Source organism: Crocodylus porosus, unplaced genomic scaffold (assembly GCF_001723895.1).
Source record: "Crocodylus porosus isolate Cpor-Errol unplaced genomic scaffold, CroPor_comp1, whole genome shotgun sequence".
In the NCBI taxonomy this organism is placed as follows: Eukaryota; Metazoa; Chordata; order Crocodylia; family Crocodylidae; genus Crocodylus; species Crocodylus porosus.
The window spans coordinates 43669577-43684275 of NW_017728931.1; the positions used below are offsets into that span (position 1 = coordinate 43669577).

The following is a 14699-nucleotide window of genomic DNA, read 5'->3' on the forward strand; positions in this document are numbered from 1 at the left end:
TGAACTAAAATATCCCCACCACTGAGCAACAATAAATATACAGATTTTTTTTTTACAAGGGCATCTTCGCACAACAAACCCTCACCCTCTCAGGTCTACCTACCAACATGTGAAAGCTATAAACACTAACCAGTGATATAGGGGGAAAAAAGCATATTTTAGCTCCTCTGAAATGCCTTGAGCTGAAGGGGTATTCGGAAGAGGAGGAATGGGGAAAAAAAAAAGGAAAATATTTGCTTTAAAGTTTGTCATATCCTGTGCACCACCCAGGCTTAGCCCTTGCCACCAGGCACTGGAGTTGGTTTGGCTGCTTTGACATTAGAAACATGGGCATGCCAACAATTAAGAAGCAGCAGATACGTGAATTCACTGAGGTCTCTACCATGCCAGTGAAAGCTGAGCTCACTCCTCTGCCCTTTTTATTGATGTAAGCAAAAGCAGTTTTCTGACATAGAAAATATTGTTTGTGTTTCCTTATTTTGTTTTCTAAACTGTTAACTCCCTAAAGAAATTGAGGTTGTTTGAAGTAGCTAATACAAGCTCCCACAATGTAATGTTTTATTCTTTGTTGTTGTATTGTGTGAGTTAATGATGACTTGTTATATCGAGTTACCTTATAATTATCTTAATGAACAACTATGGAGTTAGGTAAAGGGCTTCCAAGAGAAGCACTGTGGTCCAACAGACTGAGCAGGGCTTCTGGAAGTCAGGATTCACCAAGTCCCAATCTTGGCTCTGCCATTTTTCTCTCCAGGGGCCTTATGTAAGGATTTCGTTTGCCCAAAGTTTCCAGTGAAATCAGGGGATGATTTAAAAGCGCAGAGTGTAGGAATAAGCTGAGAGCGATTACATAAATATTGAAGAAATACTGAATAATGTGAAAAGAGCATTGGGTTCCAGCTCCACTACAGATTCCATATGTGACCTTGGGAAAGTCATGTCACCTCCTTAAGCCTCAGTTCCTCATCTGTTAGTTGAGGGTAGTAATACTTCTTTCCTCCACACTGTATTTTGCCTTGTCTATATAAATTATCAATACTTATCTTAAGATAGCATAACGCACGACACAAAGGGGCTCTACAATCTTGGTAGGAGTCTGTGGAGTCTAATACAAATCATGGCAGTAGGTAACTATTGCTGAAATAAATAACAAATTGCATTGTGTAATCTCAAGTAATGAAACCTCTCAACTTGAGAGATGAGTGGCCCTTCATTGGGCGCGGTGTTGATTAGGATAAATTACTTTGTTTCCCTGCCTCCACTATTCAGATTGAGAAATGAGAAGAAACCTTACCTGTCTCCCTCCTAGAAAAGATGAGTTAGTGTGGCACCTGGGGTCTCGGCTCTGAATGGAAGGGGTAGTCTAACCTCGCTGTGTATCCACATTCTGTTGTACATTTCTGCAAACCATCTGGAATTTTTCTCTGCTTAGTATTTTCTGTATGTACCATATGTTTTTACATGAAAATTCAATAAAATATGCAGTGTACATGAAAATTGAGGGAATAAATAAAGAACAGTCCCTTTTGTGAACTGCATGGGACCCAAAACTTTATAAGAGGTTCAGTCTGGTCCAAAGTAAGATGCCTCCCTCTGATTTACGCCAGGTCAGCTTTGGGGAGAGCCTTTAACTTGAAAGGAATTCTGCTTTGCTAGGAAGGTTCTTAGATGAGCTTTTGCTGCTCTCTGCTGAGAAAATTGAATAATTACATGAGCAGCCTCCTTTAGTTTTCTAAGAAAAATGGTGAGCAAAATTGCGAGCACTGCATTTGTGTGCGTCAGGCTGAGGGGAATTAACTTTGTTACTTGCCACACAGCGCTCTTTATCATTTCCCCGGATTTGTTGCTTTTCCAAGGAGGCGGAATAAGTTTTGTATCTTTCTGGGGTTGTGGGTTGTATCTTTCTGGCATCCTCTGAATGGTAAACTGTTCAGGATGCTTGCAGGGTTATATCCATGTGAGCCAAATCGCAGTTTGTTACACAAGGATCAGATGTCCTGGCTTTCCGCAGGGGTTCATTGTGGGAGGGAGCAGATCTCTCCCTACAACTAGTCACTTACTACTACAACGTACTGCCAGTAGCAGCAGCTCCTGCTGCTGCTGGATTTTGTCAAAAAAGCATCATGGTGGTACCTTTGGGCTTTCCTCAAACTCTCCACCTTGCCATAATAAAATTTGTCCTGCCAAACCATTCTCTGATGCAAAAGCCTCCCCCTAGTGGCATCTCCAGATGTTGCAGCCCCAGGATTTTCCTGTTGCTTTCTGAGCCTTTTCTAAGTACAAAAGGGGAAGGATCCACAGTTTCTAAGCAAAAATATTTGTGGCTAAGGATGCTCACCATCTAGCAAATTTTCATGCAACCTTCTATTTATGTTTAAACAGAACATCACTTTGTTTGGGATCTTAACGTTTGTTTTCTCTGCTTTAATAGTTTCCAATATGTGGATTCATTATTCTGTTTTAACTGTGTAGCTATAGCACATTCCATGGCTACGGATATGCTCTACATTTATTTATTTACAATCAACATTTTTGTATTTTTATTTTTTTTACTTATTATTTCAGATGGGAAAATTACCCAGCAAAATACAGATGACTTATAAACAAATAGAAACCCATTGCCTGGGAAAATCTAATACCGGTCACTTAAATGAGAGGAAAGTTAACAAGCACTTTCCTCCTTTCCTTCTTTCCAGGATGTCCCTGACTACCAAAATGTGCAAGAACTTGCTTACCTGGATATGGTGATTGCAGAGACCTTGCGCATGTATCCCCCTGCATTCAGGTATGTGTTTTGCCTCTGTCTTCCATGGAATAAGTCATTACTTAAACATGGTATAAATTTCTGTTTGGAAGCCAGACTCTTGGTTTCCATGCAAACAGCAATACAGCTCAGGTACTTGCGAGAGATTGAGTGTGGCCCAATGAAAGGCTGCCAGTTTATCTAATGTGAAATTTCAAAGCCTGCTGGCAAGGAGTCCCTTTCACCGCTCTTCAGGTCCCTGAGATCAGGGGATATGGTCTATATGAAGTAAAATAAACTTTGAATGTCATCTGGTTTTTCTTTATTGTGCTCCAGGCTTCAGTAATTCTGGAGTGTAGACTTTCCTAGTCCATTCTCTCAGCATGCCATTTACCCTGAAATGTATTAAAAGCCCTGATCTTCTGAAGATTGTGCATGTCACTTTGCCACATTCAAAAAGCTGCATTGTACTATGTGTATGGCTAATTCTGTCCTAACCTGTTCTGCATTAATAAGATGCGTCTACACAAGACACTTTACTGTGCATTAGACTAATCTAATGTGCAATAAAACATTGGCATCTACATATGCACAGCAATTACTGCACAGTAAATTAGTCTAATGCGCCGTTTTCTAGTACCTGTCTAATACAGGTACTAGAAATTGGCACAATAAATTAATTTGCTCCCTGTAGATACTAATAGGGAGCAAATTGCGCCTGATCAGCCTAGGCAGTGGGGGGCCACAGGGAACAGGAAGAGCTGTCCTCACTCAGCAGGACAGTGCCTCCCAGCTACATGGAGATCAGGACAGGTCTGCAGCTGCCTCCCAGTCAAGTGGAGATTGGGATGGGTCCGCCTCTTGGAGATTGGGACCAGCCCCTGTGCCCCCTGCTAGGCTGGAGCTGGCATCTGAGCCTAGACCTCCCCCTGGCAGCTGCAGAGTGGTACAGCAGGACAGGAGTGGCCCTAAACTGAACTGCTCCTGTCAGGAGCAAATTTGCTCCCAACTGGTGCACATTCCAATCTGTGTGGGGGCCCAATTTAACACGCCTAAATTTTCTGCACAGGTGCATTAATTTCACATGTAGATGTGTCCATAGTGCACTATTGTTGTAGTTAGTTTTTGTGACTCCATTCAGTTTAAAAACCTTTTCCTTTGTTGATACTCAATGGCCATGTCTGTATGAGATGCTGACTATGCAGTTGTTACTGTGCAGTCATTTAGTACTTGTATAAACAAGTACATTATGACTGTGCAGTAGCCGGAGTTACTGAGTGGCAGTCAGCGTCTCATGTAGACGCATTCAGTTTCCCTAAATGAAAACAGTGAACCTTAACACATTGGTTTATGAAGTGGGGAGTAAGGGGAGGGAAGAAATAAATTAACATCTCAAAGCTGTAATAGAACAGAAGTATAAATTTAAGAGGGTATTTCTAAAAGCCTTCAGTATTGGTCACTCTCTTTCAGTTGAGGACAGTGGCAAAAATTCCTTGATTTCAGAGGGAGCAGAGCTAAACCAATGTCCAGTGCTTTTGGAAATCTCATCCTGCAGTTACAAATACCTAAAAATAAAACAGCTGAAACTCCAAACACTTTTTAGTAACCCATGAAGCTGTGCGGTCAAGATTTTCCATGCTCTTTTCTGGAGTTGCATAGGGATTCAAATTAATTATACTTGTTCATAAATGACAATACTGTGTTTTTACTTTGAGGGGTATAATATGTAAATTGTTGTGCCAGGTTGCTGTAGGGGACATTTAAATTTCAGCTGCATTGGAAATGCTAAGTATCAATGTTTGTCAAATAGAAAACAATATCAGAATAGAGTAAAGATGTTTTGAAGCTCCTGTTGGTGTCATTTGTGCTATATATTGATCTGGCTTTTACTCTGATGTTTACTGAATTAATAGGAAAAGCTCAATGCATCAGAATGATGCTAACATGATAAGACAATAATAAAAACTTGTATCTCAAAATAGAATAAAATTAAGAAAATTCAATAGCTATAAATGAGAGTGATTTAAAAACAAGACAACTATAAACAGGGAAGTTTGTTGTGTAGAACTGCTGATATGGTGCCCTTCACACACATCGTATTCACCTTGGAGTGAGAAGGGTGACTTGAAAATGCCCTTTTAATATTTCAATATTTTCCACCAGGTTTATAATTCTGGATTATCTATTTTGATTTGTGTGTGTAAGAGAGAGCACAAGAGCGTAGTACTGTGAATGGTGTCAAACTGATAGCCTTATAGCCTGATAGCTCTGGGAGGTGGCAGGGGAGGAAGGTGCTCTTGGAGCGCCGTTATTTAAAAAGCACCTGGAGCATCACATGTGTCAGTGGCCCCATGCTGAAAAATGGCGATGGAGCACTTTAAACCTTAAAGCCACCTTGCCATTTTTCAGTGTGGGGACGCTGATACACGTGATGCTGGAGGCTGATGGAGCACGTTCATTTCCACGCTCCAACAGAACTGATTTAATGGTGTCTGCTCCGACGTGCTAGAATTACAGTGCGTCAGAGCAGCCTCCCTGCAAATGTATAGGAGTTCTTGGAGACCAAAATCTTCTGTGTATTCACGAAATAGATCCAAGGCAGGCAGCAGCAATACAAGCTCTTTTGTATCACCTCCAATACTGAGCTCACTACTGATCTGGAGGCAGTGCTTCTTAGGAGTGAGGGAACCATTCAGCCTCCAGGGTCTAGGCAGTCCTTTGTTTCTGCTGGGACCGATCATCTTTTACTGTAGCATGTCCAGTAAAAACTCCCAATAAAAACATTCTTTATCCTGTAGTGCTTCCAGACTAAACAGACAAGGCAGATGAGTGTGAGAAACAGGAAGCACAGCTCCCGTTTTGGAGTGGGGAGCACTGAGAGATCACAGATATTTTTAAAGGTGTTCAAACCCCATCTTCAAAACGGACTTCAAAGCCCTTGGCACTCTTGAAAATTTTACCCTTAAGTTTTCAGTGTTTAAAAGTGAGCAGGACTGGGGCTTTTTTCCAAAAAGCTCATGTGACTTTCAAAGTCACACTAGAGTTTATGACAAAAATAAGAATTAAGCCCAATTTTCTGACTTTCTAGACAAGTGTCTTTAAAAGAGAAATACCTTCTTTTCCCTTTAACAAGGAAGGTAGGTGTGGTGGCTTCTGGACTTTCCAGTGACTATTTAATGGCAAACTCATTTCCCAGACAGGCTCCCCAACAGCCATCAGGTGATAACAGTGCACTTTGGGAACTGCAGTTAGCACTGGAATCTCTGGATGCCCTGGCAATATACATACTGAATTACACTTACACTTGAAAAAAAGAAACACCGAAGAGTAAAGATCCTCATTATGGTGGCAAAATGAAGCGCTCAAAGGGCGCATCTATACGTGACGCTATGACTGTCACCGTAGCAATACAGAGTTATTAATTTCCTCATGGGCACTTCAGTGATGCTCATCATTGTGGTATCTGAAGGTTTCACAGATATTAATGTATTTATTTTCACACCACTGAAGCACAGAGAAATTGAGCTCAAAAGTTTCCACCAATTGTGAGTGTCCAACTTGAGACGCTTAGGACCTGATTTTTTGGCAGTGTTGCACTGGATAGCATTGTCTTGGCTCAAAGCACAGCTCCCACCAACTACAGCTCAGCACTCCTGCAAATCAAGCATCTCAAGTCAGGCACTTGTGAGGAGCACTCAAGTGATCACCACGGAAAAGTTTGGTTTAGGGGTTTCTTAATATCTCAGGGGAACTCCAGGGCAGAAGGATAGTGGCTCTCCAGGACTGCCTTTACCATAGCACTGTTCTTTTTCTTCCAGGTACCCCTGCCTCAGTCACTGCATACTTTCCAACGTTGTAATGAATGAGGCAGGGTCGCTACAGACAACAGACTCCTTCACCCCCTGCCTCTGATTTAAATCTAACATATACCCTTTGTGCGCAGCATATGGGGCAAATGTCCAAGGAAAGGCTGGTAAGGGATCACAATATTAGAGAATCCATCAGAATGCACATGTATAAAGAAGCCAAATAAAGGGTGCAAAGGCAACCTCAGTCTGGCATTTCCTAACTTCTGAGTGCTCGATTTTTTCCCTGGCCTTATGCTCAAAAATGACCAAATGATTTTGGCTGTAATTTTCCAAAAGGTTCAGCATGAGACAGACACCAAGCATGAAAAATATTTGTCCAAACAGTTAACGATTGGGTCTCATAATGGTCACCATTGATGGACTGTGGCTAGATTCTAACTACTGGCAGAGCAAATGAAAACGCTTTGACCCTGAAAAGATCACAATCTCTGTAGCGAAGATGATTTTAATGTTCAAAAGTGTGAACTTGACTCTGTGGCAAAAGAATGGTTGCCCTGCTTACCTAACAGGAATGCTATCTTAAGCATTGTACTATTCTATGGCTGATTCCAACACCTTGGCCCTGCATTTTTATCTTTAATGTTCAGCCTGCATTTATTGTTGCAGATTTACTCGGGAAGCCTCAAAGGATTGTGTAGTTATGGGACAGCGAATTCCAGCTGGGGTAGTTGTGGAAACTGCAGTTGGATACCTCCATTATAACCCTGAGTTCTGGCCAGAACCTGAGAAGTTCATCCCTGAGAGGTAGGTGCGGAAAACATGTTTTCTCTTGTGCAGCATTGAGATTATTTACACTCATTTAACCCAAAGCCCTGCTTCAGATGATGTTTCCTATCAGATGAATAAGGAGGAGCGCTGTGGGTATAAGCAATTTGTTCCCAGTACTCCTATGACAGGCAGTGGAAATGCCTTTTAGATATCAGTAGTCAGGCAAACATGCTAAGCACCTGGTTTCACTTCATAATTCCTGTGTCCAGCGTAACCACAATAATCAGCTGTTAGCCTGGGATGAGCTTTAGCTATCCCCAGTTGAAAGTTTAGATCACATCCAGTATCATTTCCACTATACTAGGTGGCTATAAATCTCCATCCTAAAAAGGATGCATCTGTAATTGCCTACCTGGCATCAGTATAACTTATTTCAGATCAAATGCTATTGTTTGTATCCTCGTATATACAGAAATTCTCAAGAAAGATAAACTGTCCCTGCTATTCATCTGCATGTAACAATCTAGAATCCCCTGCCAGCCTAGGGCTCTTTCAGAGCAGGCCTCATGTCAGGCTAGTCTTGGGGGTTATGTGCTCAGCAACTAGCCCATGTTGAATTGCTGAAGCCAAGGTATGATTCTAGACCATTGCAGGATTTTAAAGTCTTTGATCTGATTAGCATAGGGCTTCCAACTGTCCGTAAATGTACAGGCAGCCCATCAAAAATAGGGGAAAAAACATTTGTCTGTGGAGTCCATAAAAAAAACTGGAGCAGACAGTAAAAATGCTAAGCAAGTAGTCTGATGGGCAGCATCACCCAGTATCTGAGCAGGGTAGAACCTTGCAGGGAACTCTAGTCAGGATTTTGTGGCTCACATGAGGCCTGCATAGCCTTCTCCTCTTTGCCTAACCATATGATGCTGCTGTATCCCTCTCCTCTGGCTGTCCCCTAACTCTGACAGCTGCTTTCCTTGAAGGTAGTGAAAGGGGGGGTGACACAGCAAATACATAGATGGGGGCCGGGAGGGGGAGAGGCAGTGGGTGTGGGTCTGTGCCTCAGTGCGGGGAGTGGAGCTGGTGTGGGTAAGGCTGGGGTGGGGGCAGCACCATGTGGAATATGGTTGGGAGTATCAGAGTGTGGGTGTGAGTTAGGGTATGCCTGAGGTAGGGGCAGTATGGTGTAAAACCATTGCTGCAGTCAAGCAGGGTGGCCAACCCAAGAATTTCTTTTTTTTACTTACAGTCTGCAAACTTTTTAGTGACAATAATTTTTTTTAAATATGGTTGACGTTAAACCCCTAAATTTGAACCCCTCCTTCTAACTACTGCCACCCAGGGGCTGGCAGAAGGGTTATATTCATATTATGCAAAACATATGTCACTAAAATAGTTTAGTTGTCAGTAAAAAGTTTAAAGTTTATCTTTTTTTAAAAAGTACTGGGTTGGCAGCCCTGGCCTAGCAGGACAGGCTACCACAAAAAGCTTTTCTCACTTAGTCTTAACTAGGCCTCTTGGTCTAAACTGAGACCTGCTTATGTAACTGCATGTGGACTGGACTACTCCCAAGACAATTTTAGCAAACAAAAAGTGCTCACAGAATTTTAGCAAATCAAGTGCTGTGCAAAGTACAGTCTTGTTTTGTGGACACCACTGCTCAGATCTGTGTTAAGTGGCCACTTTGTGAAAACTGTACTGGAAAAAGGTAGTTGCCTCACAAACATGGGGTGATGCAAAAATTTTGACTCTGGTTTAGAAGAACTAACATAACTTTTTTAAGGGATCTTGCACAAAAGCACTGCCTATGGTCTATGCTAGTTTTTACTTTATGCACTTGAGCCCATCAAGAGAAGTAGCAACAAGTTAGGGACCCAAGAAACACCATGCTGTGATATACTGTCAAGGATAGCTACATGGCAAATTTTGCACAACAGTGATGGTTGGGTCTGTTAGAGCACAGACAGAAGTGACAATTTTTGACAATTTGGCTGCAGAAAGTAGTCTACAGCCATGACCAAATACAAGTGCATGGCTGCAGACAGCTTCAAAAATTGGCTGATCAGGTGAAAATCTGAACCCTCATTGCATGAGGGGTCAGATGAAGATGTTTCAACACAGAGCATCTTCTGTAACTTCTGTCTGCACTGCCAGTCTGTCAGTGTTTTCAGAATGGGAGGTGGGAAAGGGAATGAAGGGAGTCTGAGTCTTTTTTAGCTCCTGTTAGAGGATAGGCCGGGTGTATGGGAGCCTCCCTAAGGTGGAGAAGCTCCAATTCACACATCCCACCCTCCAGCACCAGCTGGGGAACCCCAAGAAGGAGCTCTTCCTGCTCCCTTTCCCTCTTCCCATTCTGAAAAATTTGCAGCCTTACAGGGAGGACGGGCTGTTGCTAGGGGATGCTGGCTGCAGGCTGGCAGCCCAGCAGCTGGATTCCCCTGGAACCAAGAGTGAACTTCTGTTTGTTCCAGGGGATCGTTGCAACTTAGAACACTTCCTGCAAAATGCTCAGTTACAGCAGGGAGCTGCACTTGTGTCTGCACCTTCATTGGCTGTTGGACCCTGTAATCCTATCACCCACACTCTGGCAGTGTATAGGTGATGGGTTAAAAGGGAAGTGTGGGTTTGTGGAAGAATGGAGGATGGTGACTATATTAGCCTTGACTGCAGTGCTGCGGTTTCCAAAACTGCCGTGAATTTCTTCTTGATCTCCCTCTGAGACAGGAGGCATAATTACTCGCACTCTCATTTTAGACTGCACTAGTTGTTGTGGTCATAAAATTAGCCTGCCCTTTTTTTAAAAAGTGCAGCTACAGTTTTGGTCTTTCTCCTGGTGAACTAACCTCAGGATGATTACATGGCCTAAAAATGAATTTACTTACTCTAAATGTACTTAGTCCTTTTGTTCTTAAATTATGGGGCATCTCCAAAATGGGAGTACTAGCCACTTTTTACTACAGATGCCATAATTCTGGTTACCTCATTCAAGTCCTTTTCGTCTTGATGCAAGACCTTTTTCTTACTGTGTACAATGCTTAGTAGGGTCCTGATCTCATTTAAGGGCCTCTAGGGTATTTATACATGTGCTCCAGGAGTGTGGGGAAGGGAAGAGGGCACTTTAATTAGAGTGGCTTCGAGAGCCACTCTAATTAAAGCACCTGAAGCACCTCATGTATCAGTGGCCCCACACTTCAAAATGGTGGCGAGGGCACTTTATCTAAAGCTCATCGAAAAAACTTTAGATAAAGCACCCTCGCTGCCATTTTGAAGTGCAGACGCTGATACATGAGACGTGGGAGGCTGCTGGAGCACGGTAATTGCCATGCTTCAGCAGACTTGATTAATCAGAATTAAAGCCTGTTGGAGCAGCCTCCCTGCTTGTGTATAGGCACCCCTACTGTCTAGATACTACTGTTAATACAGACAATGCATCAAAAAACCTTCTTGCTTCTAAAGCAAGAAGCTCAATAAGCATTGTCTTAAAATAGCTGTATAAATCACCACATTTAAGGCGTACTACATTCATCACCTGTCTCTGGACCTTTACAGCCCTCAAGTACAGGGGCAGCAGCTATCACAAACCCTTGTATATATATGTGAAGGGGCTCCATAGTTTTCCTTATACCCCAGTGGAAGTTCCCCAGCTCTATATGGCTAAGCTGGCTTTGGGGCAGACCTGTTCTGGAAGAGAAGTCCATGGTGCGACAGAGGGTCCCTCTGGGTCACGCTTGCTTCCTTTTGTCTTCGGACTAACAAAACCTGGCCTGTTTGGGTATCCCATTATCCAGCACTCTCAGGGTACAGCTGAGGTAAGTCCACTGCTTGTGATTGCATTTCTTCTCATACTTCAACGTTCTTTAATTGTCTGGTTCGTCCAGTCTACGTGGAGTGTCTGTTGCAAGCATCTGCAATGAATGCTGTTTAATTTAACTTCCCTTGCATAGACTTCTTGCTCTTCCATGATTCCAAATGCTATGGCAACGAGCTTAGGATGTGAGGTTGCTTAGTTTCTCAGCATGGGTCCTGAAGATCATCCAAGTTGGGCTGTCTCAGATCACACTGATTTTGCTTTGGTGAAGCAGGTGTTGTTCTTTATTCTAAGATAAGATTTGTTATTTTCTTAGCTTTTGTCAGCTGCAAGGTCTTTATTCATCTATGCATAGGGTCTAAATCTGAGGCCTCAAGTAGTGTTCAGTAACTTCCATTCCTTAGACAAATGCGTAAACTATCTGTAATGACCTGATTAAAACAGAAAAATACAGCTTGTCTATCTGGGTATAGGAACTAGAACTTAACAAAGGACATGTTAGGGCATCAGTGGGAAGGAGCATAATCTGCTACTAAGCATTGGCCTTAGACAGTATTTAAAATCAAGCTCAGTTAAAAAACACATTTCTTTATCTGGTTTCCAATTGTTCCACCTTGCAGGTTTACAGCAGAAGCCAAGAAGCACCGCCACCCCTTTGCATACCTCCCATTTGGGGCAGGTCCTCGCAGCTGCATTGGTTTGAGGATGGGTTTGCTGGAGACAAAGATGACCCTGCTGCGGATCTTGCAGAAGTTCAAATTTGAAATGTGTCCTGAGACCCAGGTTTGTACAGATGAAGGTTTAAGGGAAGCACCTGTTGGCTCAGGAAACATGCCTGCCTATTGTGTTGAGGAATACTGGTGTGGCTTCAGGCAATAAAAATGCCAGTCTGAGTTGCAGTTTTTTAACCAAAAGAGCATTTTTGTAATTTATTATGTTTTTAATCAAAACAAAATTGTCTGCACCCTGCAGTCCAGATCTGCAGATGGCCCAAAGCAGTGTAGTATCAATGGCAAATTGTCCTATCAACATGTGTGTATCTGTCTTTTTAAATAGATGGGTACTTCAGTATATGCATGTTACGAAATATGACAAGTGCTATATCTTCAGCAGCTCTAAAGAGCTTTTTCTATGCTATTTATACAATGCACCAATAATCATTGTCTCAAGTCTCTATTCATAAATTATATTTAACATTATGCTGCCAACTGCTGACTATAATAAGGACTCTCTACAATTGCTAGAATAATCCCTACACAAACTGATTCCAGGAAGGGAAACTTTGTCATTTTGTACTTGTGGAAGTTTTACACATACACATTAAGTGTTCAGAAGGTGCAATTTATTTTCTCTTTCAGATTCCTTTGCAGCTGAAGTCTGTAGCTACTTTAAGACCAGAAAATGGAGTCTACATTAAGATAGTACCTCGATAAAGTAACATCTCCATTCGGGAAACATTCACAGCAGAGGTCTCTTGTTCACGGGCTTGGATAGATTGGGAATAACATTTTCAAAACCACACTTAACTGATTTAGGACCCTAAGTTGTCTTGAAAGTAAATGGGAACATAAAAAAAAAAATCAGTCTAAATCCTGTTGACTTTTAATGGAACTTAGTCACCTAAGCCATTTGTGAGCTTTTAAATTTTTACCCAGGTATATTACTGTGAATAGTCTCTGCAAAAACTCCTTATTCTTTGCTGGTTTTATAGATCATACACTTCCTTTTATTTACACAAGGTTTTGTCCAGGCCTTAGTATATGCTAGAAGAGTATGTCACCTTGCCTATACTAGGCTTTTATGATGTGCATTAACTCCTAATCTAGACAAACCTTGAGAGGCAGCACTTTGTCTGCTGGTTTTAGAACAGGAATAGGAATCAGGTGAACTTAGATCCTATTCCAGATGCTGCCAGAAAACAGAGAACAAATCATTTTCCAGGGTGCTTTAATATTTGCATCTCTGTAGAATGAAGATGATAATGCATTCTGCCCTTTGTAAAGTACATTGCGGCATTTATATTAAAGGTTTGCACATTTCATTCAACTTTAGTGTATGGTGGATAAGACACCATTTGACATCACTTAAATAAGTTCTTATAACCGAAATCAGACCAAAGCATGATGTAGCACCCGATTTGCTATTGAATTTAAAATGGTCAGAAAAGCGAGGAGAATTTCAAGATTGAGCTGAAGTGGCTGGTGTAGCAGCCTGCTACACCATCCGTTAATGCCTTTCTGTGCTTTTCAGCTGGCGCCACCAACATTCAGTTCATTGGCTGAGTGGCAATGGAACCTGCCAGAGTCAGTGCCTAAAGTTGTGGGCTGGAAGCAACCCCCAGGGGCAAGTCATTTCACACATGCATTCCTCACTCAACCAAAATGGGAGAGAACTTGTCTGAATACCAGCCCTGGAGACCACATTCACATTCTGTGCACATGCCCACACTCAAATACTCTCTATTTTGTACTTCAGGTCCTGTGATTTAGGATCCAGGTATCCAGAATGCAAATATTTCTTTTGTGTAAATATGCTGAAGTATTTTAAAACCTCCTTAAGTGGTAGGCTTTTGACAGCCCTTGTCCCTCTGCTTCACCTGTGACCCTTTGGGGTAGTTTTGGATAGTGTGCATTGTTGTCGTGTGATAAGGTTGCGTAGGTAGGTTAGAGAAGCACTGATATGGGATAGCAATGATTCTGCCTTGAGCAGGGGTTGGGGTAGATGACCTTCTGACATGTCTTCCAGCCCTTCTTTTCTATAATTCTCATGTCTCTAGGAATCGGCTGGGGCAAAGTTTTAATTCACCGCTCTCTCTAAGTCAGTGGCTCCCAACCTCGGGCCATGACCCAAATCAGGGTTGCGGGGGGTTCACCCTTCTCGCCTGCGGGGCTCTCCTGGCACACAGTCCACATGGCTCTTGCCGCCACTGCTCCTCATGATCCCGGCCCAGTCCAGGCTCTGCTGGCGCCACCAGGCATGAGTAAGTTGGTGGCGGGGTTGTGACCTGGATTTAGGGTCGCAGCAAAAAAAGGTGGGGAGCCACTACTCCAGATGCTGCCTTCATCCTCTCCCAGACCGGCTAACAGCCAAGCCAGCGTTCTAGGTCACTGCAGGAAGTTCTACCACAAAACCACGGTAGGTGTCAACAGCGTAGACAGCGAGCAGTGATAAAATAGCAGATTCACAAGCACTTGGGGTTTTGGTTTTCAGTTTTCTTTAGGCTTCAGAGCCTCATTTTCATCCACGGCTGAAATCCTGAAGATGGACACGTAGAAGGTTTTATATTTCAAACAGCTCATGACACAATTCTACCATGACATCTCTGCCCAAGATCTCAGAGGTTAATGAGTTCCCCTCAGCACCAGCTACTATCCAAGCTGAACTCTTATGAGTGCGTCTCAAAACTCTACTTTATTTAAAAAACAAAAACAGGCTTAAGTTGCCGTGTTTGAATCCTTGCAAATAACCCTTTTTGCCAGTTGAAGTTTATGAAGCCACACGTTGGCTCTCTGGGAACTGGCTTGTTTGCAGCTGCCTCTGCTTATCTTATCACTGATTCAAGCACTCTTCCAAAATG

At 42.6% G+C, this 14699-nt stretch overlaps 1 protein-coding gene across 3 annotated transcripts in view; it reads left to right on the forward strand.

The window, feature by feature from the left end:
* Positions 1-14408, forward strand: part of TBXAS1 (thromboxane A synthase 1) — a 363475-nt gene extending 349067 nt beyond the window's left edge. For all 3 annotated transcript variants that reach the window (XM_019544728.1, XM_019544725.1, XM_019544726.1), the window contains exons 11-14: positions 2697-2785; positions 7219-7356; positions 11743-11905; positions 12481-14408. In XM_019544728.1, the coding sequence (XP_019400273.1) occupies positions 2697-2785; positions 7219-7356; positions 11743-11905; positions 12481-12555 (465 nt within the window). In that variant the 3' untranslated portion in view covers positions 12556-14408. The remainder of the gene's footprint in view (positions 1-2696; positions 2786-7218; positions 7357-11742; positions 11906-12480) is intronic.
* The last annotated feature ends 291 nt before the right edge of the window (positions 14409-14699 follow it).